At 43.9% G+C, this 25592-nt stretch overlaps 1 protein-coding gene across 2 annotated transcripts in view; it reads left to right on the top strand.

The window, feature by feature from the left end:
• The window catches only part of LOC141273224 (trypsin-like), a 423731-nt gene extending 410116 nt beyond the window's left edge, over positions 1-13615 (top strand). Inside the window, exons 1-5 of one of the 2 annotated variants that reach the window (XM_073684794.1) lie at positions 9960-10026; positions 10180-10333; positions 10586-10839; positions 12710-12846; positions 13366-13615. In XM_073684794.1, the coding sequence (XP_073540895.1) occupies positions 9960-10026; positions 10180-10333; positions 10586-10839; positions 12710-12846; positions 13366-13515 (762 nt within the window). In that variant the 3' untranslated portion in view covers positions 13516-13615. Of the gene's footprint in view, positions 1-9959; positions 10027-10179; positions 10334-10585; positions 10840-12709; positions 12847-13365 lie in introns of those variants that run through there. The other variant, XM_073684795.1, reaches the window with a different exon arrangement.
• Positions 13616-25592: the final 11977 nt, after the last annotated feature.

Below are 25592 nucleotides of genomic sequence, written 5' to 3'. Positions count from 1 at the left end.
TTCAGAGCTAGATGCAGATAAAAATTATATTGAATTTGCAACCTGGTGGAGGTTATTATAGATGGACTAATAGAACAAGTCCCACACATTGCCACAAGCCGAAATATTTTTTCAGAGCTAGATGCAGATAAAAATTATATTGAATTTGCAACCTGGTGGAGGTTAGTATAGATGGACTAATAGAACAAGTCCCACACACTGCTACAAGCCGAGATATTTTTTCAGAGCTAGATGGAGAAAAAAATTATATTGAATTTGCAACCTGGTGGAGGTTAGTATAGATGGACTTATAGAACAAGTCCCACACACTGCTACAAGCCGAAATATTTTTTCAGAGCTAGATTGAGAAAAAAATTATATTGAATTTTCAACCTGGTGGAGGTTAGTGTAGATGGACTAATAGAACAAGTCCCACACACTGCTACAAGCCGAAATATTTTTTCAGAGCTAGATGCAGAAAAAAATTATATTGAATTTGCAACCTGGTGGAGGTTAGTATAGATGGACTAATAGAACAAGTCCCAAACACTGCTACAAGCCAAAATATTTTTTTCAGAGCTAGATGCAGATAAAAATTATATTGAATTTGCAACCTGGTGGAGTTTATTATAGATGGACTAATAGAACAAGTCCCACACACTGCTACAAGCTGAAATATTTTTTCAGAGCTGGATGCAGAAAAAAATTATATTGAATTTGCAACCTGGTGGAGGTTAGTATAGATGGACTAATAGAACAAGTCCCACACACTGCTACAAGCTGAAATATTTTTTCAGAGCTAGATGCAGAAAAAAATTATATTGAATTTGCAACCTGGAGGAGGTTAGTATAGATGGACTAATAGAACAAGTCCCACACACTGCTACAAGCCGAAATATTTTTTCAGAGCTAGACGCAGATAAAAATTATATTGAATTTGCAACCTGGTGGACGTTAGTATAGATGGACTAATAGAACAATTCCCACACACTGCTACAAGCCGAAATATTTTTTCAGAGCTAGATGCAGAAAAAAATTATATTGAATTTGCAACCTGGTGGAGGTTAGTATAGATGGACTAATAGAACAAGTCCCACACACTGCTACAAGCCGAAATATTTTTCAGAGCTAGATGCAGATAAAAATTATATTGAATTTGCAACCTGGTGTAGGTTATTATAGATGGACTAATAGAACAAGTCCCACACATTGCCACAAGCCGAAATATTTTTTCAGAGCTAGATGCAGATAAAAATTATATTGAATTTGCAACCTGGTGGAGGTTAGTATAGATGGACTAATAGAACAAGTCCCACACACTGCTACAAGCCGAGATATTTTTTCAGAGCTAGATGGAGAAAAAAATTATATTGAATTTGCAACCTGGTGGAGGTTAGTATAGATGGACTAATAGAATAAGTCCCACACACTGCTACAAGCCGAAATATTTTTTCAGAGCTAGATGCAGATAAAAATTATATTGAATTTGCAACCTGGTGGAGGTTATTATAGATGGACTAATAGAACAAGTCCCACACACTGCCACAAGCCGAAATATTTTTTCAGAGCTAGATGCAGAAAAAAATTATATTGAATTTGCAACCTGGTGGAGGTTAGTATAGATGGACTAATAGAACAAGTCCCACACACTGCTACAAGCCGAGATATTTTTTCAGAGCTAGATGGAGAAAAAAATTATATTGAATTTGCAACCTGGTGGAGGTTAGTATAGATGGACTAATAGAACAAGTCCCACACACTGCTACAAGCCAAAATATTTTTTCAGAGCTAGATGCAGAAAAAAATTATCTTGAATTTGCAACCTGGTGGAGGTTAGTATAGATGGACTAATAGAACAAGTCCTACACACTACTACAAGCTGAAATATTTTTTCAGAGCTAGATGCAGATAAAAATTATTTTGAATTTGCAACCTGGTGGAGGTTAGTATAGATGGAATAATAGAACAAGTCCCACACACTGCTACAAGCCGAAGCCCAAATATTTTTCAGAGCTAGATGCAGATAAAAATGATATTGAATTTCCAACCTGGTGGAGGTTATTATAGATGGACTAATAGAACAAGTCCCACACACTGCTGGAAGCCGAAATATTTTTTCAGAGCTAGATGCAGATAAAAATTATATTGAATTTGCAACCTGGTGGAGGTTAGTATAGATGGACTAATAGAACAAGTCCCACACACTGCTACAAGCCAAAATATTTTTTCAGAGCTAGATGCAGAAAAAAATTATATTGAATTTGCAACCCGGTGGAGGTTAGTATAGATGGACTAATAGAACAAGTCCCACACACTGCTACAAGCCGAAATATTTTTTCAGAGCTAGATGCAGATAAAAATTATATTAAATTTGCAACCTGGTGGAGGTTATTATAGATGGACTAATAGAACAAGTCCCACACACTGCCACAAGCCGAAATATTTTTTCAGAGCTAGATGCAGAAAAAAATTATATTGAATTTGCAACCTGGTGGAGGTTAGTATAGATGGACTAATAGAACAAGTCCCACACACTTCTACAAGCCGAGATATTTTTTCAGAGCTAGATGGAGAAAAAAATTATATTGAATTTGCAACCTAGTGGAGGTTAGTATAGATGGACTAATAGAACAAGTCCCACACACTGCTACAAGCCAAAATATTTTTTCAGAGCTAGATGCAGAAAAAAATTATATTGAATTTGCAACCTGGTGGAGGTTAGTATAGATGGACTAATAGAACAAGTCCCACACACTACTACAAGCTGAAATATTTTTTCAGAGCTAGATGCAGATAAAAATTATTTTGAATTTGCAACCTGGTGGAGGTTAGTATAGATGGAATAATAGAACAAGTCCCACACACTGCTACAAGCCGAAGCCCAAATATTTTTTCAGAGCTAGATGCAGATAAAAATGATATTGAATTTCCAACCTGGTGGAGGTTAGCATAGATGGACTAATAGAACAAGTCCCACACACTGCTACAAGCCGAAATATTTTTTCAGAGCTAGATACAGAAAAAAATTATATTGAATTTGCAACCTGGTGGAGGTTAGTATAGATGGAGTAATAGAACAAGTCTCACACACTGCTACAAGCCGAAATATTTTTTCAGAGCTAGATGCAGAAAAAAATTATAATGAATTTGCAACCTGGTGGAGGTTAGTATAGATGGACTAATAGAACAAGTCCCACACACTGCTACAAGCCAAAATATTTTTTCAGAGCTAGATGCAGAAAAAAATTATATTGAATTTGCAACCTGGTGGAGGTTAGTATAGATGGACTAATAGAACAAGTCAGACACACTGCTACAAGCCGAAATATTTTTTCAGAGCTAGATGCAGATAAAAATTATATTGAATTTGCAACCTGGTGGAGGTTATTATAGATGGACTAATAGAACAAGTCCCACACACTGCCACAAGCCGAAATATTTTTTCAGAGCTAGATGCAGAAAAAAATTATATTGAATTTGCAACCTGGTGGAGGTTAGTATAGATGGACTAATAGAACAAGTCCCACACACTGCTACAAGCTGAAATATTTTTTCATAGCTAGATGAAGAAAAAAATTATATTGAATTTGCAACCTGGAGGAGGTTAGTATAGATGGACTAATAGAACAAGTCCCACACACTGCTACAAGCCGAAATATTTTTTCAGAGCTAGACGCAGATAAAAATTATATTGAATTTGCAAACTGGTGGACGTTAGTATAGATGGACTAATAGAACAATTCCCACACACTGCTACAAGCCGAGATATTTTTTCAGAGCTAGATGGAGAAAAAAATTATATTGAATTTGCAACCTGGTGGAGGTTAGTATAGATGGACTAATAGAACAAGTCCCACACACTGCTACAAGCCAAAATATTTTTTCAGAGCTAGATGCAGAAAAAAATTATCTTGAATTTGCAACCTGGTGGAGGTTAGTATAGATGGACTAATAGAACAAGTCCTACACACTACTACAAGCTGAAATATTTTTTCAGAGCTAGATGCAGATAAAAATTATTTTGAATTTGCAACCTGGTGGAGGTTAGTATAGATGGAATAATAGAACAAGTCCCACACACTGCTACAAGCCGAAGCCCAAATATTTTTCAGAGCTAGATGCAGATAAAAATGATATTGAATTTCCAACCTGGTAGAGGTTATTATAGATGGACTAATAGAACAAGTCCCACACATTGCCACAAGCCGAAATATTTTTTCAGAGCTAGATGCAGATAAAAATTATATTGAATTTGCAACCTGGTGGAGGTTAGTATAGATGGACTAATAGAACAAGTCCCACACACTGCTACAAGCCGAGATATTTTTTCAGAGCTAGATGGAGAAAAAAATTATCTTGAATTTGCAACCTGGAGGAGGTTATTATAGATGGACTAATAGAACAAGTCCCACACACTGCTACAAGCCGAAATATTTTTTCAGAGCTAGATGCAGATAAAAATTATATTGAATTTGCAACCTGGTGGAGGTTAGTATAGATGGACTAATAGAACAAGTCCCACACACTGCTACAAGCCAAAATATTTTTTCAGAGCTAGATGCAGAAAAAAATTATATTGAATTTGCAACCCGGTGGAGGTTAGTATAGATGGACTAATAGAACAAGTTCCACACACTGCTACAAGCCGAGATATTTTTTTAGAGCTAGATGGAGAAAAAAATTATATTGAATTTGCAACCTGGTGGAGGTTAGTATAGATGGAATAAAAGAACAAGTCCCACACACTTCTACAAGCCAAAATATTTTTTCAGAGCTAGATGCAGAAAAAAATTATATTGAATTTGCAACCTGGTGGAGGTTAGTATAGATGGACTAATAGAACAAGTCCCACACACTACTACAAGCTGAAATATTTTTTCAGAGCTAGATGCAGATAAAAATTATTTTGAATTTGCAACCTGGTGGAGGTTAGTATAGATGGAATAATAGAACAAGTCCCACACACTGCTATAAGCCGAAGCCCAGATATTTTTTCAGAGCTAGATGCAGATAAAAATTATATTGAATTTCCAACCTGGAGGAGGTTAGTATAGATGGACTAATAGAACAAGTCCCACACACTGCTACAAGCCGAAATATTTTTTCAGAGCTAGATTGAGATAAAAATTATATTGAATTTGCAACCTGGTGGAGGTTAGTATAGATGGACTAATAGAACAAGTCCCACACACTGCTACAAGCCGAAATATTTTTTTCAGAGCTAGATGCAGATAAAAATTATATTGAATTTGCAACCTGGTGGAGGTTATTATAGATGGACTAGTAGAACAAGTCCCACACACTGCACAAGCTGAAATATTTTTTCAGAGCTGGATGCAGAAAAAAATTATATTGAATTTGCAACCTGGTGGAGGTTAGTATAGATGGACTAATAGAACAAGTCCCACACACTGCTACAAGCTGAAATATTTTTTCAGAGCTAGATGCAGAAAAAAATTATATTGAATTTGCAACCTGGAGGAGGTTAGTATAGATGGACTAATAGAACAAGTCCCACACACTGCTACAAGCCGAAATATTTTTTCAGTGCTAGACGCAGATAAAAATTATATTGAATTTGCAACCTGGTGGACGTTAGTATAGATGGACTAATAGAACAATTCCCACACACTGCTACAAGCCGAAATATTTTTTCAGAGCTAGATGCAGAAAAAAATTATATTGAATTTGCAACCTGGTGGAGGTTAGTATAGATGGACTAATAGAACAAGTCCCACACACTGCTACAAGCCGAAATATTTTTCAGAGCTAGATGCAGGTAAAAATTATATTGAATTTGCAACCTGGTGGAGGTTATTATAGATGGACTAATAGAACAAGTCCCACACACAGCCACAAGCCGAAATATTTTTTCAGAGCTAGATGCAGATAAAAATTATATTGAATTTGCAACCTGGTGGAGGTTAGTATAGATGGACTAATAGAACAAGTCCCACACACTGCTACAAGCCGAGATATTTTTTCAGAGCTAGATGGAGAAAAAAATTATATTGAATTTGCAACCTGGTGGAGGTTAGTATAGATGGACTTATAGAACAAGTCCCACACACTGCTACAAGCCGAAATATTTTTTCAGAGCTAGATTGAGATAAAAATTATATTGAATTTTCAACCTGGTGGAGGTTAGTGTAGATGGACTAATAGAACAAGTCCCACACACTGCTACAAGCCAAAATATTTTTTCAGAGCTAGATGCAGAAAAAAATTATATTGAATTTGCAACCTGGTGGAGGTTAGTATAGATGGACTAATAGAACAAGTCCCAAACACTGCTACAAGCCGAAATATTTTTTTCAGAGCTAGATGCAGATTAAAATTATATTGAATTTGCAACCTGGTGTAGTTTATTATAGATGGACTAATAGAACAAGTCCCACACACTGCTACAAGCTGAAATATTTTTTCAGAGCTGGATGCAGAAAAAAATTATATTGAATTTGCAACCTGGTGGAGGTTAGTATAGATGGACTAATAGAACAAGTCCCACACACTGCTACAAGCTGAAATATTTTTTCAGAGCTAGATGCAGAAAAAAATTATATTGAATTTGCAACCTGGAGGAGGTTAGTATAGATGGACTAATAGAACAAGTCCCACACACTGCTACAAGCCGAAATATTTTTTCAGAGATAGACGCAGATAAAAATTATATTGAATTTGCAACCTGGTGGACGTTAGTATAGATGGACTAATAGAACAATTCCCACACACTGCTACAAGCCGAAATATTTTTTCAGAGCTAGATGCAGAAAAAAATTATATTGAATTTGCAACCTGGTGGAGGTTAGTATAGATGGACTAATAGAACAAGTCCCACACACTGCTACAAGCCGAAATATTTTTCAGAGCTAGATGCAGTTAAAAATTATATTGAATTTGCAACCTGGTGGAGGTTATTATAGATGGACTAATAGAACAAGTCCCACACATTGCCACAAGCCGAAATATTTTTTCAAAGCTAGATGCAGATAAAAATTATATTGAATTTGCAACCTGGTGGAGGTTAGTATAGATGGACTAATAGAACAAGTCCCACACACTGCTACAAGCCGAGATATTTTTTCAGAGCTAGATGGAGAAAAAAATTATATTGAATTTGCAACCTGGTGGAGGTTAGTATAGATGGACTAATAGAACAAGTCCCACACACTGCTACAAGCCGAAATATTTTTTCAGAGCTAGATGCAGATAAAAATTATATTGAATTTGCAACCTGGTGGAGGTTATTATAGATGGACTAATAGAACAAGTCCCACACACTGCCACAAGCCGAAATATTTTTTCAGAGCTAGATGCAGAAAAAAATTATATTGAATTTGCAACCTGGTGGAGGTTAGTATAGATGGACTAATAGAACAAGTCCCACACACTGCTACAAGCCGAGATATTTTTTCAGAGCTAGATGCAGAAAAAAATTATATTGAATTTGCAACCTGGTGGAGGTTAGTATAGATGGACTAATAGAACAAGTCCCACACACTGCTACAAGCCAAAATATTTTTTCAGAGCTAGATGCAGAAAAAAATTATCTTGAATTTGCAACCTGGTGGAGGTTAGTATAGATGGACTAATAGAACAAGTCCTACACACTACTACAAGCTGAAATATTTTTTCAGAGCTAGATGCAGATAAAAATTATTTTGAATTTGCAACCTGGTGGAGGTTAGTATAGATGGAATAGTAGAACAAGTCCCACACACTGCTACAAGCCGAAGCCCAAATATTTTTTCAGAGCTAGATGCAGATAAAAATGATATTGAATTTCCAACCTGGTGGAGGTTAGCATAGATGGACTAATAGAACAAGTCCCACACACTGCTACAAGCCGAAATATTTTTTCAGAGCTAGATGCAGAAAAAAATTATATTGAATTTGCAACCTGGTGGAGGTTAGTATAGATGGAGTAATAGAACAAGTCTCACACACTGCTATAAGCCAAAATATTTTTTCAGAGCTAGATGCAGAAAAAAATTATATTGAATTTGCAACCTGGTGGAGGTTAGTATAGATGGACTAATAGAACAAGTCCCACACACTGCTACAAGCCAAAATATTTTTTTCAGAGCTAGATGCATATAAAAATTATATTGAATTTGCAACCTGGTGGAGGTTAGTATAGATGGAGTAATAGAACAAGTCCCACACACTGCTACAAGCTAAATATTTTTTCAGAGCTAGATGCAGATAAAAATTATATTGAATTTCCAACCTGGTGGAGGTTAGTATAGATGGACTAATAGAATGATGCTATGCCCAAAAGGTTTTACTTCACTAGATGCAGTAAAAAAAATTGTATTTTATACACAGGTGGTGTAGCTTGCAACACAGATAGGCTTCTCCACTGACTAACACACACTGCAAGAGGACAAAAAGGATTTGCTTTGCTAGATTTAGCCAAATGCTGTGAAAAAAACTTGCACAGCACTGGCACAGACCTGCCTGGCAAAAATTGATAGGAACTGATGTAACCTAGCCCTCAAAAGGACTGCAATTACAATTAGTCTTTACTCCCAACCTATCTATTTAAGAGCACAGACCTGCCTGATAAAAGTCGTAGGAAATGATGTAACCTAGTCCTTAAAAGGACTGCAATCACAACTATTCCCTACTCCCAAGCTATCTGTATATTTGTGCGAAAATTGGCTTGAAATTAACAAAGTATAGCGCACACAGCAACAGCAGTGCCGTCTAACACGCAGCTGCAGCAGTGAGAAAATGGTGGCGACGGGGAAAATGGCTTGGTCTTATAGGGCAAGGACATGTGACATACACTGCCAATGACACATGCCCTTGCTTGTGTGAAAAAAAGCAGTTCGCTCCGTGTGTGCGCTGCTGATAGGCTGACAGATTGCACCTCCCCACTGTAAATGCGGGAAAGAGAAAAAAAATGGAGATCTTCATTATTCCTGCAGAGATCCATCCGCTGCCCCTCCCCCCACCCCGCTGTACACTCAAACTGCGTATTAACATTAATTTTCAGCATTACTGAGAAAAAATCCAGTTATGATTTTGGTGCATGAACAGTTATCGAACATAACCTCGAACAGCCGAATTTTTTTCAAATTGTTCGTGTTCGCCGAACGGCTCGAATACCGCCCAAAACAGCTCGAATTTGAGATTGGCGAACAGTTCGAGTCGAACACCGCTCATCTCTAGTTCTGTATTAACCCAGTGTGCCTTCGCCGAGATGTACCCTCCCTGGCCACAAGCACTTGTCCATGTGTCCGTGGTTAGGTGGACCTTACTAGTAATGAGGGCACAGGTAATGTTCTGGGACACAAGCTTTTGTAAGGTGTGGATGGCACACGGGGAGAAATAGTGGCGGCTGGGGACCGAGTACTGAGTGACGGCCGCCATGAGGTTGTGGAAAGTCTTCACAAGCCTAAAAGGCAACATTTCAAGTGCAAGCAGTCTAGAAATGTGGCAGTTTAGCGCTGTGAATGTGGGTGGTTGGCTGCATATATGTGCTTGCGTTCCAAGGACTGGGGTAGGGAAAACTTTAAAGAAGGATTTTAACATAGAGCAGGTCATGGTCAGATGTGATGAAACTGCTGAGGATTTGCGCTGAATATTTTATGAATGTGTAGCAAATTCAACAGAAAATGAAGACCCAAATGTCTGGATTTAGCTAAAGAGCAGTCTCTAGATCTATGCTGCTGGTGATGCGATATCTGCAGTCAGTCCCATGTGCACCTGCTGTAATCATGCACCTACATGTATCAGTTGTAGTAACACAACCTAAGACAAGCAGCATAGCATATGCCCATTTCAATCCCAGGATGGAAAATTTTCACCGAAGGTTGTATCTACTCAGGAGGTCTGAAGAACATTCCCAACAGAGTGACCTTCATCCATAGATTATATGTATATTTTAGGTTATGCAAATACTGATTAACTTTCTCTTGGGTGAGGAGGGGTTAGAGGGGTGATAACATTTTGGGTATAAATATCTGTGGTTTATGCTCCATACTCATTCTGGCTGCATTATGAAACTTCTCCTGATCTGCGTGCTCCTTGGAGCAGCTGGTGAGTCCGGTGCTTCCTTCCGAAGTTCATTGTTAATTTTCATAAAAATGTTTCTATTGTTTCTTAAGTTAGAATTGTAACTTTTTTAATATGCTACAATTATGGAAAACCAATTTACATATGATATAACCTGGTTAATTGTATTATTCTCAGCTGCTTTTGAGGATGATGATAAGATTGTAGGAGGTTACACCTGCGCCAAGAACTCCGTCCCCTGGCAGGTGTCCCTGTACTCCGGCTACCACTTCTGTGGTGGATCCTTGATCAACAGCCTGTGGGTGATCTCCGCCGCTCACTGCTACAAGTCGTAAGTTATCTTAATTCTGAACAAAACTGAATCATTGAAGCCAATGACTTTTGATCATTTTACTATTTTTATGGTTGAGAAGTAAAAAGCAATTGTGGTATTGTCACCATCCCATCATCTTCATTGTAATTTATGCTATTGAGTTCTGTCATATAGTAATTCCTAGTGTATGGTATTTCATGAGTTTTACATTCTTGATTAATTTATCATTATTTATTTAAAAAAATAGAATATAATTTTTTTTTTCTGCAGGAGTGTACAGGTCAGACTGGGAGAGCACAACATCGCTGTCAGTGAAGGTACCGAGCAGTTCATCAACTCCGCCAGAGTCATCAGACATGCCAGCTACAGCTCCTGGACCCTGGACAATGACATCATGTTGATCAAGCTGGCTTCTGCCGCCTCCGTCAACTCCTACGTCCAGCCTATTGGTCTGCCCAGTGGCTGCCCTGCTGCCGGCACCAGCTGTCTGATCTCCGGATGGGGCAACACGCTCAGCAGTGGAAGTAAGTCACAAAGAAAACAAAGTATTTGATAGTAATGTAGTATTATTATTGTAGTGGAAGGTAAAAATGCGTAGGAGCTGCTGACTCAAGTTGCAGTTTGTTAAGTGGTAGACTCTGTTCACGGGTGGAAACTTTGAGTAGAGTTTAATGTATCCATATACTATTTTTTTAAATAATAAAATTCAGATAAGGATTATTTTATTTTGATCTGTTTTTATACTATTATTGTAGATTTTTTCTTTAAGGCTATGTGCTCACGATGCAGAAATGAAGCAGAAAATTTCTGCAGCATTTCTGCATCTCCCTGGCAGAAAAAACGCATGCGGATTGTACATGCGTTTTTCCTGCGGAATACATGCGGATTGACATGCGTTTTCCAGGCGATTTTAGCATCACTTGGAAAGTGCTTTACAACTAGGCCACACTATATAAATCCATGCAAACGGCATGGATTTATATAGTGTGACCTTTAGAATAGTTAAAACTAAAAAAATAAACCTATACTTACCTTCCGATGGCCCGGGGTGTGCTGCTGCGCTCGTCCCTGGCTGCCATATCGCGGGACACTGCACTGAAGAGCCTGGGTCACATGACTGTGATGTCACCGCAGGTCCTTCAGTCCTGCCCGCAAGCACAGGGAAGGAGACCGGGGTCCGTCGGAAGGTGAATATAATCTTTATTTTTTATTTTATTCTTGTTTTTACAGTTTCTATCGTACCTGGGTGTGGATGAGACTCTCCTCTTCTCCACACTCGGGTACCATCCGCACATTAGAACGCGACAATTACGCAAGTACAGATGCAGTCTTGCAGAATTGGCGCGTTCTAATGCAAGTCAATGGAGGCGAAAATGCCGCGTTTCCGCAAAATTAATGGACATGCTGCAGATTTTTGAGCGCAGAATAAACGCTGCGGAAAAATCCGCAGCATGGGCACAGCACATGCGGATTATCATTGGGGAACATTGCTGCCCTTCTACCATGCATTTTAATGCGTTTCCGCAGCTGCAAAAATGCTGCGGAAACGCATTAAAATCTCATCGTGGGCACACAGCCTAATTCTATTTTCTACAGAAGAATTATTTCAAGGTGCATCATACAGAACAAGGATCCGTATCATATCTAAGAAATTTTAGTTAATTCAAAAAATAATTGTCTAAAAATAATAACAATTTTAGAAAGAAGCTTTGGCTTCACGGCTTAATTTTTTTAACGAAACAGTAAATTTAAATTATACATTACACATTTTTCCTTACAATTTTATATAACATGAATGTTTTATCCAAAAGCATTGAATTCATTGAGCGTGAAGCGTCCAACGGAGAAAAACTGTTGTGAGTGTTGGTTTTCTTCTGTAGAAGTCTAGAAGATAACAGCCATCAGTTTTACCACCATGTGCCTTATTATGAAATAAGATTATTTTCATGGTGCTCCACAGACTCCATTGACTATAATAGTGTCCATCATTTTTGTCAGAATACTTTTTTCTTATAAATACAGTGGTAACAACCAGGACGGTCAGCACTGACCGCCATATATACCTGATTACCCTTAACCATAATTTTCTTGGATGCGACCTCCGATGATTTACCATCGTGGAAATTGTAGAAAGGGAATGTATATAAAAATTGTTTACAATGTATTTTAGATAGATCATATGATGCTCCAATTCTATTCTGTGCACAACTAGAAACATTATTAACAAAAATACTAATTACCTTTGAATTTGAAAACTTTATAGTTGGGGAGAAATCTTCGAATAACAGGGAGCACCAAGCTTTAATAACTGCAAGATGATCTTTCCTTTCTATCTGGATACATTCGGGGACTCTACATACAATATTTTAATATTTATTGCTAATTTACTTGTAGCAAACATGCCCAACCTTCTCCAGTGTGTGGATGCCCCCGTCCTTACTGCTTCCCAGTGTAGCAACGCCTACCCCGGAGAGATCACCGGCAACATGATCTGTGTTGGATACTTGGAAGGAGGCAAAGATTCCTGCCAGGTAATGTGACTTTTTAATCCCATAATTTTCAGATCTGTGAGTAAAGGATCAGGCTATTATGGTGATTCTATACTTTAGATGTACAGTATATTAGCTGAATTCATTATTTTTGGACAGACCAGCAAAATCTATTCTGTATGGGATGTCCAACCTGCCCATGACAACAGATCTCTAGCACATAGATTTAATATTCCCGATTCTATGTTCTCTGAAGAGATAAATGGCCAAACCAAGGTTTCTGGTAAAGGCTTATTCCCCTCTCTCCATTACGAGCACATACATGTTTGGTTGAAAGGATTAGTTGTTGGACGCATGAGTATTATTCTATCTAGTGCATGCGGCCACTTTACCAGGAAAGCCATCAAAAGGTCTGTACCACCATATCTGCAAACAAACTTATCCATGGTAGGCGTATCCATGAATGTGTCTCGGTTCTCATTTCTTAGAATATCAATACATGATCTTTATTACTTCTGTAATTCTATAAAAATGTAACAATTTCACTTTGTATCTTCTCAGGGTGACTCTGGTGGACCCGTGGTCTGCAATGGACAGCTCCAGGGTATTGTCTCCTGGGGATATGGCTGTGCCCTCAAGAACTATCCTGGTGTCTACACCAAGGTCTGCAACTACAACTCCTGGATCTCCAGCACCGTTGCCGCCAACTAAACAGTTTCTTTTTTCTGATGGTCATCTCGTTTTACTCTGCTACTTTATTGTAATTCACAACTTTGTGGCAGTTCACGTTTCAATAAAAAGTTAAACCAAATCACATGTTCAATTTACGATGTATGGGACGTGAAGGTTGAAGGAACTGTCCATGTAGATCAACGTAATATCCTTCAATGTTTATCTAGAGGGAGACAAAAACCCATGTGAGTTATATTATATTCCAAATGTCTTTATTTTAGGAGGACCCATGTTCTATAGACTTCTAATATAAGTAACTTCTCTATGCCGCTGAGGAGTCATTTATCACCACATTCAGAAACATTGGTTCCATACTCCGCACAGTAAAATTTAGGTTAATTGGTAAATGATGGTCTCATTATGTGTATCTCAGCATTTTATTTGCCTTTAGTATCAGCTACTTGACATTGATTGACAATACCTCTTAGCTTCTTTCCAAAACACATAAAGAGATGAGATCCATTAATAGTGGTCAGGACATGAGATAGCACCAGATTTGCACAGGCAGAGAAATTAAAATTGATGAGATTTCTTAAATTGATGTGGAGTGTGAATTAGCTCAATTTAGGTCATGCAAAGAACATCCACATTCACTTGCAAATATATATTAAACAGAGATGAGCAAATCAAATTTGTGTTGAACTTTTTCGGAATCTGCTAGACATTCACACAATTTGCGATTCACTTTGTGCAAATATAACTAAACAGCCTCCACACTTTTACACATTGTTGAAAATTGCATCAACCAGACAAGGTTCAAATTAACTCAGATGTGGCAAGCTGGGCTCCTCCATAATGCCTTGTGGCTATCACTTCACATGTTATAGCACAGCCAATGAAGAGGCACTATTATAGCCAGTATAAGAGCCAAAGCAGGGAATGCAGCAGCCATTTTTTGGTGAATCTGGATCGTGAGAGAACGTCACAGCTCAGCAATGCAGTTAAAGAGTAAAAAACATAAAACAGTGAACAAATTCTACAGAATGTGTGTGTTCTAGAACAGCGGTAGTGAAGAAAATTATTGCAGTCTGTGAAGAAAAAAGAATAATACAGACATTCAATTTATAGGGGAAAATATATTGGGGACACCAATACTGAGGCATATAGTTGCTGCTGGTTTTTGTTTCTGCACCTAGCATTTCTTGTTCAGTATTTGTTAGGAAAAGGAGAATTGTCATTGAACAAGTGATAACAGTTATTTCTTGTGTAGCAAAAAATTGTATGGTAGACAAAAACGTAGCAATGGCAAAAGACTGGGTATTGCAGAAAACCCCACCTCTGCCCTGCCTTCCCCATATCACAGCATCTGCCAATAAGAAAGTGGGAGGCTAAAGCTGTAGCTCCACCTCTGGCACTAGCCATCAGGACAGTAGTACTAACAAACGCAGGTCACAATTATACTCCTTTGCCTCCACCAAGCCTATTAGTAAGGAGTAGGTACTCGCCCGAGCATCACGCTACTCGGGATGTTCGGCGAGCACCGAGCATTTCCGGGTTACTCGAGCGGGAGCTCGGGTCTCCGCTCTTCATATTTGGCGCTCTTTACAGAGCAAATGAACATGCAGGGATTGCCAGCCAGTCACTGTAATGCCGCAGCCATGTTGGTTGTGGGCATTACAGTGATTGGCTGGCCACACAGCGTCACCTCAAGTCTTTAAAACCGGGCGCCGCCATCTTGGACACAGTCGCTCCACATCAGACGGTGTAGGGAGAGTGCTGCTGAGCTAGGGAGAGATTTATACTGCGAAATAGGTAGTGTAGGGTCTGCAAAGCCTGCCAGATCAAACAAACAGTCCTTCTTAGGACTAATATCCATCCCAGGTATATCAGGCAGGCAGGCAGGCAGGCTGTATAGGAGACGCAGTGGTTATACCAACAAACACTGCATTACAGTCCTGTGTGCTGTTTTTCAGATTGCTAGACTTAGCCCCTGGTCTCAGGAAAAATCCTTTTTTTTTCATCTAAATCCTCTTTTTTTTTTTTTCCTCAGTCAGACTGTACAAATACCCGTCTTATTAACCTTTTGGTGTCCCCCCCCCCCCCCCCAAAAAATAATTGAGTGTGTCTGTGAGTGTTCAGACACAAATATATCTGTTTAAAAGAGTCTGGTGTAGGCCAGATAACTAGAACTGTGGTTTTGTAGTTCCACGGTTCAAATCTCTGTATTATCCACTTTTTTGCCTTTTTTCCATAAAAAAAAACATTTTGTGTGTCTCGCTGACTGTTCAGACACAAATATATCTGTTTAAAAGATTCTGGTGTAGGCCAGGTAACTAGAACTGTGGTTTTCCTCTTCCACGGTTCAAATCTGGGTGTAATCCATCTTTTGGCATAAAAAACAACATTTTGAGTGTCTCGCTGACTGTTCAGACACAAATATTTCTGTTTAAAAGAGTCTGGTGTAGGCCAGATAACTAGAACTATGTTTTTTCTCTTCCATGGTTCAAATCTCCTTTTTATTACCCTTTTGCCATTGATAGTGCGAGTGTAAGCTATTTTACTTCATTTACAATCGGCAAGGCGTGTGGCAAGGGACGTGGAACTGGACGTTCTGGTGATGGTGCATGCAGAGGACGTGGCCGTGGCCAAGATGAAAATGTGCCACAACCAACAGACACATCTTCTCGCTCCCAGTTCTTGACCGAATTACTAGGGAAGCACACAACAGCACCACTATTGCGAACTGATCAGTGTGAACAGGTTATTAATTGGATAGCAGATAATACTTCCACTCACCTGGGCACCACCACCTCCGGTCAGTCTTCCACATGGTCAAGTATTAGTAGCCGTGAGTCTCGACTGCATACTCCTCCTCACCCTGATGCTCTTTCCTCCCACCATGCCGAGTGTCGTCAGACAGCAACTGATCCCACAGTTGGACACAATTGCCACAAAGTGAGAAGGAGGACTGTGACACCCCAGGGGTCTGGTTGCCACAGTGATAGAGATATTACGTCTGAGAGCAGGTGGGAGGTCCTTTGGTCAGGGATCCTGTGCATGCCACACCTCCTGCCCAGTCTTGGGAGGGGAAGGACTTCCCCTATATAAACCTGGGGCTGAGGCAGGGTAGGGAGTTCTGAGAGGAGAAGACAGGGAGCAGAGCTGCTCTATGGGCTCTGCTCCACAGGCAGGCCCTGTCCAGGGGCCTGAGCCTGCAGTCAAGGAGAGTAGAGACAAGAAACAGCAGAAGCAATACTACTACGAGTCAGGGGCTGGCAGCTGCAGAGCTCGCCCTGACTGAGAAGCTTTCTTACCGGACCCGGCGTCCGAGGCTGTGGGGACTAACTCTTACCCAGCAGCAGAAGCCGACCGGCAGGGGATTTCAGGTCCTCAGGCCCAGAAACCCGAAGGCACGGTCACACGCGTGGGACCAGCACCGCCATCGTGGAGCGGAAGCCATTAGAAGGCCCCGAGTCACCGGCCATACGGGTGAGCACCACACGGTACACTCAGGGACGTGGGCTACTTATATCCGCTTCTAGCAAGGTAGCCAGAAGAGTACAGTCAGTTTGGGAGGCCTACAACTCCGCCTGGCCAGGGGAGATCCCATCTGCTCAAGGACTGACCAGGCCCCGTTCACTAGCAAGTACTCCGGGAGGGTCTATCGTTGTTACCAGTAAAGACCCTGAATTACACCGCACCGTCTCTGAGTGGTTCCTGCTACCCCCATCATCCACATCTGCTGCCCTGAGGCCATACCCCTCCCGTTGGGGGTTATACCATCTACGCTGCACCATCCATCCACCGGCCTCAGCGGACTGTCCTGCAGCGGCAGCTCCATAGCTGCATTCAACGGGTGGCGTAGTCGTCCTACATCTACCGCTGTTACATCGCCGCTCAGTTTGACTCCCTGGGCACGGACCGGGTCACCGCCACGAGACTACAACCCTCAAGAGATCCGGCTCCGGGTAAGCTCCCGCGTGCGCAACGCAGCGCGACACAGGCCCAGGGGCGCGTCAACTTTGGCGTAGTCGGCAGGATCACGTGCCCGCAACCACCGGGTACTGCGTGCCTGAAAAAGAGACTTTTCAAACTTACCAGTGGTGAAGATTCCCGCCATCTGTGAAGATTCCCGCCATCCGTGGAGTTTTCCCGCCATCCGGCGCCATCTTCTGCCTTCTTCCCGCCATCCGAGGAGTTTTCCCGCCATCCGGCGCCATCTTCTGCCTTCTTCCCGCCATCCGAGGAGTTTTCCCGCCATCCGGCGCCATCTTGGAGACGCCGCGCGGGAAGAAGAGGGGCGTGGACTCCGAAAGCGCGCGAGAACTGAAGCCCCGCCTCACGTCCGGACGTTGCGTAAGGTCCTGGAAGGAGCCCAGCAGACGCCGACGTCACAGGAGCGCGACGCCAGGTCCTCTACCCCGACGATTGACTGCGGAGCCGCGGCCTACGGAAGAGGATCTCCGGAAGGTAGGCCACGGTCCACTAGGGGGGAGGAGGACACCAGGAACGGACAGCAAGATGGCGGACCGGCAGCAGACTAAGCTGCCCAGCATCGGCAGTGCCCCAGTCGTCGCCGGCCCCGACCAGCGCCGGGAGAAGACGCGTGACGCAGGAGCGGTCGCGGGAGCAGGTAAGAGGAGTCTCCCTGTCCCGGACGCTGCCAGCGTCAGCCTGCTCCCGGGCCCCCTGGTGGAGCCGCCGATTCCGGGCGCTGCAGACACCGACCTGCTCCAGCCCCCGCAACAAGCCCTGCGGCCAAGCCCTCCAGCCCTGGGCACTACCACCACCAGCCCGCGCCCAGGCACAAAGTTGCACCCTCTGACCCCGGGCGTCATCAACGGCGACCCTCTCCACGCCTGGTCGCAAGGCCTGAACTCCCCAGGTGCAAAAGGACTGTACGCCCTCCACGTTAACCAAGGAGGAGCTGCAGTACTACCAATACGAGGAAAGCCAAGAGGACCCGGACGGGTCTGAAGCCTACACACAAGAAGGAGCAGGAGGATGCCGTTACTGAAGTACGGTAAAGTGGAACTGTACATAGTTACCCATAGGGGTACTTGTGTTGCTAATTAAAATATGGTCCCCGTTGGGACAAGTGTGAACTGTTCCCGTGTGTCCCCTATCCTTAACCAGGCTGAGGACTGTGAGCAGCCATCCCATCTCCCCACAGGCTGAGGACTGTGAGCAGCCAATCCTTATCCCCACTGGCCGAGGACTGAGAGCGGCCATATCTTGTAAATATTATGTGTTTCCAGTTATTTATAGGAGTCCTTGGTGGATTTACCGGGAATCCTTTGTACAGTTAGTGGAGCGTAACCCAGGATGGACTAAAAGACTGTTAAGGACTCGGGGTAGGACAGACCCCTACCTGGTTACGTCTCCCTGTTTTGGTGAAATGGACACCTTGCTTTCTTCAAAGACTGCACCCGGTTACGGACACGCCGTGACCAGCTTTATGCGTTTCCTTATTGTAATGTTATTGTTTATACTTTGTTATGTTACAAAAATATGTTTAGTCCCGGAGTACTAAATTTCACTAGGGGGGAATGTGACACCCCAGGGGTCTGGTTGCCACAGTGATAGAGATATTACGTCTGAGAGCAGGTGGGAGGTCCTTTGGTCAGGGATCCTGTGCATGCCACACCTCCTGCCCAGTCTTGGGAGGGGAAGGACTTCCCCTATATAAACCTGGGGCTGAGGCAGGGTAGGGAGTTCTGAGAGGAGAAGACAGGGAGCAGAGCTGCTCTATGGGCTCTGCTCCACAGGCAGGCCCTGTCCAGGGGCCTGAGCCTGCAGTCAAGGAGAGTAGAGACAAGAAACAGCAGAAGCAATACTACTACGAGTCAGGGGCTGGCAGCTGCAGAGCTCGCCCTGACTGAGAAGCTTTCTTACCGGACCCGGCGTCCGAGGCTGTGGGGACTAACTCTTACCCAGCAGCAGAAGCCGACCGGCAGGGGATTTCAGGTCCTCAGGCCCAGAAACCCGAAGGCACGGTCACACGCGTGGGACCAGCACCGCCATCGTGGAGCGGAAGCCATTAGAAGGCCCCGAGTCACCGGCCATACGGGTGAGCACCACACGGTACACTCAGGGACGTGGGCTACTTATATCCGCTTCTAGCAAGGTAGCCAGAAGAGTACAGTCAGTTTGGGAGGCCTACAACTCCGCCTGGCCAGGGGAGATCCCATCTGCTCAAGGACTGACCAGGCCCCGTTCACTAGCAAGTACTCCGGGAGGGTCTATCGTTGTTACCAGTAAAGACCCTGAATTACACCGCACCGTCTCTGAGTGGTTCCTGCTACCCCCATCATCCACATCTGCTGCCCTGAGGCCATACCCCTCCCGTTGGGGGTTATACCATCTACGCTGCACCATCCATCCACCGGCCTCAGCGGACTGTCCTGCAGCGGCAGCTCCATAGCTGCATTCAACGGGTGGCGTAGTCGTCCTACATCTACCGCTGTTACATCGCCGCTCAGTTTGACTCCCTGGGCACGGACCGGGTCACCGCCACGAGACTACAACCCTCAAGAGATCCGGCTCCGGGTAAGCTCCCGCGTGCGCAACGCAGCGCGACACAGGCCCAGGGGCGCGTCAGGACCATGGTGCGGAAGTGGAAGAGGAGGAGGTGGTGGATGATCTTGTAACTAACCGAACTTGGCAGGAAGACACGCAGAGCGAGGCAAGCAGCACACAGCGGGAGGGAGGCAGAATACCCCAACAGGCAGTAAGAAGCAGTGTGGTGGCCGCACACAGAAGGCAGGCAACCGTTCCCCGTTACACCAACACGAGGGACGTTGCCAGTACAACCGGTAGGTCTTCCAGAGTCTGGAATTTTTTTAAAGACTCTGCTGATAACCCCAAAAAGGCCATTTGTACCACCGGCCATGCCAGCATCAGCAGGGGTGAAAAAACTTCCAGCCTGATCACCACCAGCATGATCAGGCACATGTCAGCAAGCACCCGACTTTGTGGGGCGAACTCCAGGGTCCACGACCAGTGTCAGCGGGTGTCAACATTGCTTCTTCCGCTGTTGTGCGTGTAAGAGAACCCCTTGTTGTGCATGCAAGGCAATCCCCTGTCCATACTGCATGCAAAGATGCTCCCTCCTCTCAGTCTTCACTTGTTATGGCAGTTTCTCAAGAAACAGCATCAACGTCCGCGTCCACGTCCCACCACAGCGTTCAATTGTCCATATCCCAGACCTTTGAATGAAAGCGCAAATTCGCAGCCAACGCCCCACAGGCCACAGTCCTAAATTCGCACATTCCACGCTTGCATTGGAAATGCTGCCTTTTAGGCTTGTGGAGACGGAATCCTTCCGCACCTGACAACAGACACGTGGACAAGTGCTTGTGTGGCACCCCAGGGGACCGGTTGCCACAGTGGTATTTGCCTCCCTTAAAAGAGGTAATGCCATGCCTGGAAGCAAGCCTGGAACCTAGTCAGGTATACTAAACATGCAACATTTTCCTGGCTCCAGACCAGCAAGGGGAGACCCTCCCCTTGGCAACTGGGATCTGGGGGCGGGGTTAGTTAGTCTTAGTGTGAGGAGTTGAAGCGAGGACGTCGAAGAGAGAGGAGCTGGGGATGGGAGCTGCGCAGCAGCTCACTCCAGAAGGAGCAAACACAGAAGAACCGGACACCGGAGTCCGAGGCTGTGGGGCACTGAAGGCCCAGCCGCAGAAACCGGAGGGCAGTAGACTGCAGGTCTCCTGGCCCCATCAGACGCCCGGAGGCTCAGCAGCACCGCAGGGTCCAGCACTGCCACGAGGGAGCGATGCACCAGCAAGCCCCGAGCTGCCTGCCATACAGGTGAGCACAGAAACGCCTCACTCAGGGACGAGGGCCACCGCACAGCTACAAGTAGCAGGGCCAAATAGTTTAGTGGAAAGGGCAGGCCTCCAACTTCACCTGGCAAGGAGGATTCTTTACTTGCTTCAAGGCTGCCTGGACTTCCACTTCTAGCCAGTACCCTAGTCCCGGCTTGTCTAATCAGCACAAGTAAAGACCCTGGGACTGCACTTCCTTGTCTCTGTGTTTCTTGCTGTGCCATCAACCCCTGCTCTAAAACGCCCAGCACAACCTGCAATATTCACACTGCCCTGGAGCTAGCTCTTCCTGTGGGGAGCCACACCATCCCTGCTGCAGTAACATCAGCTTCTGAGGACTGCTCCGCAGCAGCGGCTCCCTTTAGCTGCATTCCACAGGTGTCGTCACAAACTCTATAAAAACACTATAAATCCCCTATCCATAATCCCTTTTATTGACCGCCCTGGGTCACGGACCGGGTCACCGCCATTGTGACATTCCCCAGCATCCACCAGCCTGGCACCAGGTACCTCACGGCCCAGGGGGCGCGTCACTTGTGGCTAGGGACGGTACATCTCCCTGACGGCACACTGGGTAAACATAGTGGAAGCCGGGACCCAGTCGGACCTTGGGACGGAATACATCCTCCCCACACCGAGGATTGCGGGCCCTATGTCAGTCAGAGTTGCCCCCACAGTGTACAGCTCCTGCGCATCATCCTCCTCCTCCTCCTCCTCATGTTCAGCCTCCATTTCAGATATCACCACATGAGTCACAAGCTGGAAGCACTGCAGTACTGCCTCAGCCAAGCGGCAACAGGCTGTGCTGAAACTCATAAGCTTAGGTGATAAACCTCACACTGCTTGTGAGTTGTGGACAGCTGTGAAAGAGCAGGCAGATCTGTGGCTGAGACCGCTGAACCTACATCCAGGCATGGTCGTGTGTGACAATGGCCGTAACCTGGTGGCGGCTCTGAGGCAAGGCGAGATCCCACACGTGCCATGCCTGGCTCATGTGCTTAACCTCGTGGTTCAGCGGTTTCTTAAATCGTACCCCGATTTGCCAGATTTGCTCGTCAAAGTACGCTGCCTGTCAGCTCATTTTTGCAAGTCGGCTACAGCTTCCACCGCCCTTGCTGTGTTGCAGCAGCGTTTGCAGCTTCCGGCACACCGACTGGTGTGTGATGTCCCCACATGTTGGAACTCTACCCTGCACATGTTGCAAAGGATTTGTGAGCAGAAGAGAGCAGTTGTGGAGTACCAGCTGCAACAATGCCGTCGATATTCAGGTCAGACTCCACACATAAGGCCTCAGGAGTGGACCTGGATGTCTGACATATGTACCATCCTGACAAACTTTGAGGAGTCCACCAAGATGCTGAGTGGCGATGACGCCATCATTAGCGTCAGCATCCCACTTGTCTGTCTTTTGCAACACTCTCTGCAGAGAATTAAAGAGTAGGCATTGCAGCCAGAGTATGATGAGATGGATCAAGAAGCTGTAACGGGCGATTACACACAGCCCAGCCTCATCTCATCCCAACATGCATTGGGGGACAATGAGGGAGAGGAGAAGGAGGAAGAACAGGAGCTGGTATCATGCGCTGTTGACGGTAGTACCTGTACAACTGTCATACCGTCGGTTCAGCACGGGTGGCCTGAGGACAGGGGGGAGGAGGAGGAAGAGAGCATGGTCAGTCGTCATCTTGGTGAGGACACGGAAGTCTTGCCCATTACCAGTCTGGACGCATGGCTGACTTCATGTTACGCTGCCTTAACAGTGACCCTCGCGTTGTCAAAATGTTGCGTGACAGTCATTACTGGTTGGTGACACTTTTAGACCCCTGCTACAAGGAGAACTTTCACTCTCTTATTCCTGAGGTGGGGAAGTCTACAAAAATAGGGCAGTACCAGAAGGCCCTTGCTGCAGAACAGTTAAAAAAATTCCCATCTCAACACGCTAGCGGCAGAGGTCACAGTTCGTTGACCAACCAAGGCGTACAGGCGAGAGAGACGCAACTCCAATCCAGCAGAGGCAGGGGAACACTGTCAACGTTCTGGGACATGTTTTCTGAGACCCGCCCAGCTTACAGGCCCTGAGGCGCTGGGTAATCTCACAAGTAGAGATGAGCGTTGTTCTACTCGAACTGTTCGCCAATCTCAAATTCGAGCTGTTTTGGGCGGTGTTCGAGCCGGTCGGCGAACACAAACAATTTGAGAAAAATTCGGCTGTTCGAGGTTATGTTCGATAACTGTTCGTGCACCAAAATCATAACTGGATTTTTTCTCAGTAATGATGAAAATTAATGTTAATACGCAGTTTGAGTGTACAGCGGGGCGGGGGGAGGGGCAGGGGATGGATCTCTGCAGGAACAATGAAGATCTCCATTTTTTTTTCTCTTTCCCGCATTTGCAGTGGGGAGGTGCAATCTGTCAGCCTATCAGCAGCGCACACACGGAGCGAAGTGCTTTTTTTCACACAAGCAAGGGCATGTGTGATTGGCAGTGTATGTCACATGTCCTTGCCCTATAAGACCAAGCCATTTTCCCCGTCGCCACCATTTTCTCACTGCTGCAGCTGCGTGTTAGACGGCACCGCTGTTGCTGTGTGCGCTATACCTTGTTAATTTCAAGCCAATTTTCGCACAAATATACAGATAGCTTGGGAGTAGGGAATAGTTGTGATTGCAGTCCTTTTAAGGACTAGGTTACAGCATTTCCTACGACTTTTATCAGGCAGGTCTGTGCTCTTAAATAGATAGATTGTGGGAGTAAAGACTAATTGTAATTGGAGTCCTTTTCAGGACTAGGTTACATCAGTTCCTATCAGTTTTTGCCAGGCAGGTCTGTGCCAGTGCTGTGCAAGTTTTTTTCACAGCATTTGGCTGAATCTAGCAAAGCTAATACTTTTTGGCCTATTGCAGAGTGTGTTAGTCAGTGGAGTAGCCTATCTGTGTTGCAAGATATACCACCTGTGTATAGAATACCAATTTTTTTACTGCACCTAGTGAAGTAAAATCTTTTGGGCATAGCATCATTCTATTAGTCCATCTATACTGACCTCCATCAGGTTGCAAACTGAATATAATTTTTTCTGCATCTAGCTCTGAAAAAATATTTGGGCTTCTAGCAGTGTGTGGGACTTGGTCTATTAGTCCATCTATACTGACCTCCATCAGGTTGCAAACTAAAAATAATTTTTTTCTTCATTTAGCTCTGAAAAAATATTTGGGCTTCTAGCAGTGTGTGGGACTTGTTCTATTAGTCCTTCTATACTGACCTCCAGCAGGTTGCAAATTGAATATAATTTTTTTCTGCATCTAGCTCTGAAAAAATATTTGGGCTTCTAGCGGTGTGTGGGACTTGGTCTATTAGTCCATCTATACTGACCTCCATCAGGTTGCAAATTAAAAATAATTTTTTTCTGCATCTAGCTCTGAAAAAATATTTGGGCTTCTAGCAGTGTGTGGGACTTGGTCTATTAGTCCATCTATACTGACCTCCATCAGGTTGCAAATTAAAAATAATTTTTTTCTTCATTTATCTCTGAAAAAATATTTGGGCTTCTAGCAGCGTGTGGGACTTGTTCTATTAGTCCATCTATACTGACCTCCATCAGGTTGCAAATTAAAAATAATTTTTTTCTGCATCTAGCTCTGAAAAAATATTTGGGCTTCTAGCAGTGTGTGGGACTTGGTCTATTAGTCCATCTATACTGACCTCCATCAGGTTGCAAATTAAAAATAATTTTTTTCTGCATCTAGCTCTGAAAAAATATTTGGGCTTCTAGCAGTGTGTGGGACTTGGTCTATTAGTCCATCTATACTGACCTCCATCAGGTTGCAAATTGAATAAAAAAATTTTCTGCATCTAGCTCTGAAAAAATATTTGGGCTTCTAGCGGTGTGTGGGACTTGGTCTATTAGTCCATCTATACTGACCTCCATCAGGTTGCAAATTAAAAGTAATTTTTTTCTGCATCTAACCGAGCCAATAGTTTTGGCCTAATACCACAGTTTGGCCACTCAGCTCTGCTCGGTTACCATCCATTGTTTTTTTGTGCAAACAACTCCAGAGTTGTGAATTAGTTAACCACCAAAATGAGTGGAAAAAGGCCTGCTGCTGGTGGAAAGGGGAATAGGCGTGTTGGGAAGGGGAAAAAAGGTTGTGTCCGTGGGGTAGGTGCAGAAGAAAGACCATCTTCCAGCCAAACTAAAATGTCTACTTCTTTTAGCGGACAATGTGATAAGATCCCTTTCTTACGGCCACGCCAATCGCTACAAATTCCAGATGAGGCACAAAA

Source organism: Phyllobates terribilis, unplaced genomic scaffold (assembly GCF_046119375.1).
Source record: "Phyllobates terribilis strain yellow unplaced genomic scaffold, ASM4611937v1 Scaffold_5__5_contigs__length_657084704, whole genome shotgun sequence".
Lineage (NCBI taxonomy): Eukaryota > Metazoa > Chordata > Amphibia > Anura > Dendrobatidae > Phyllobates > Phyllobates terribilis.
This window is presented reverse-complemented; position numbering and strand designations above follow the sequence as displayed.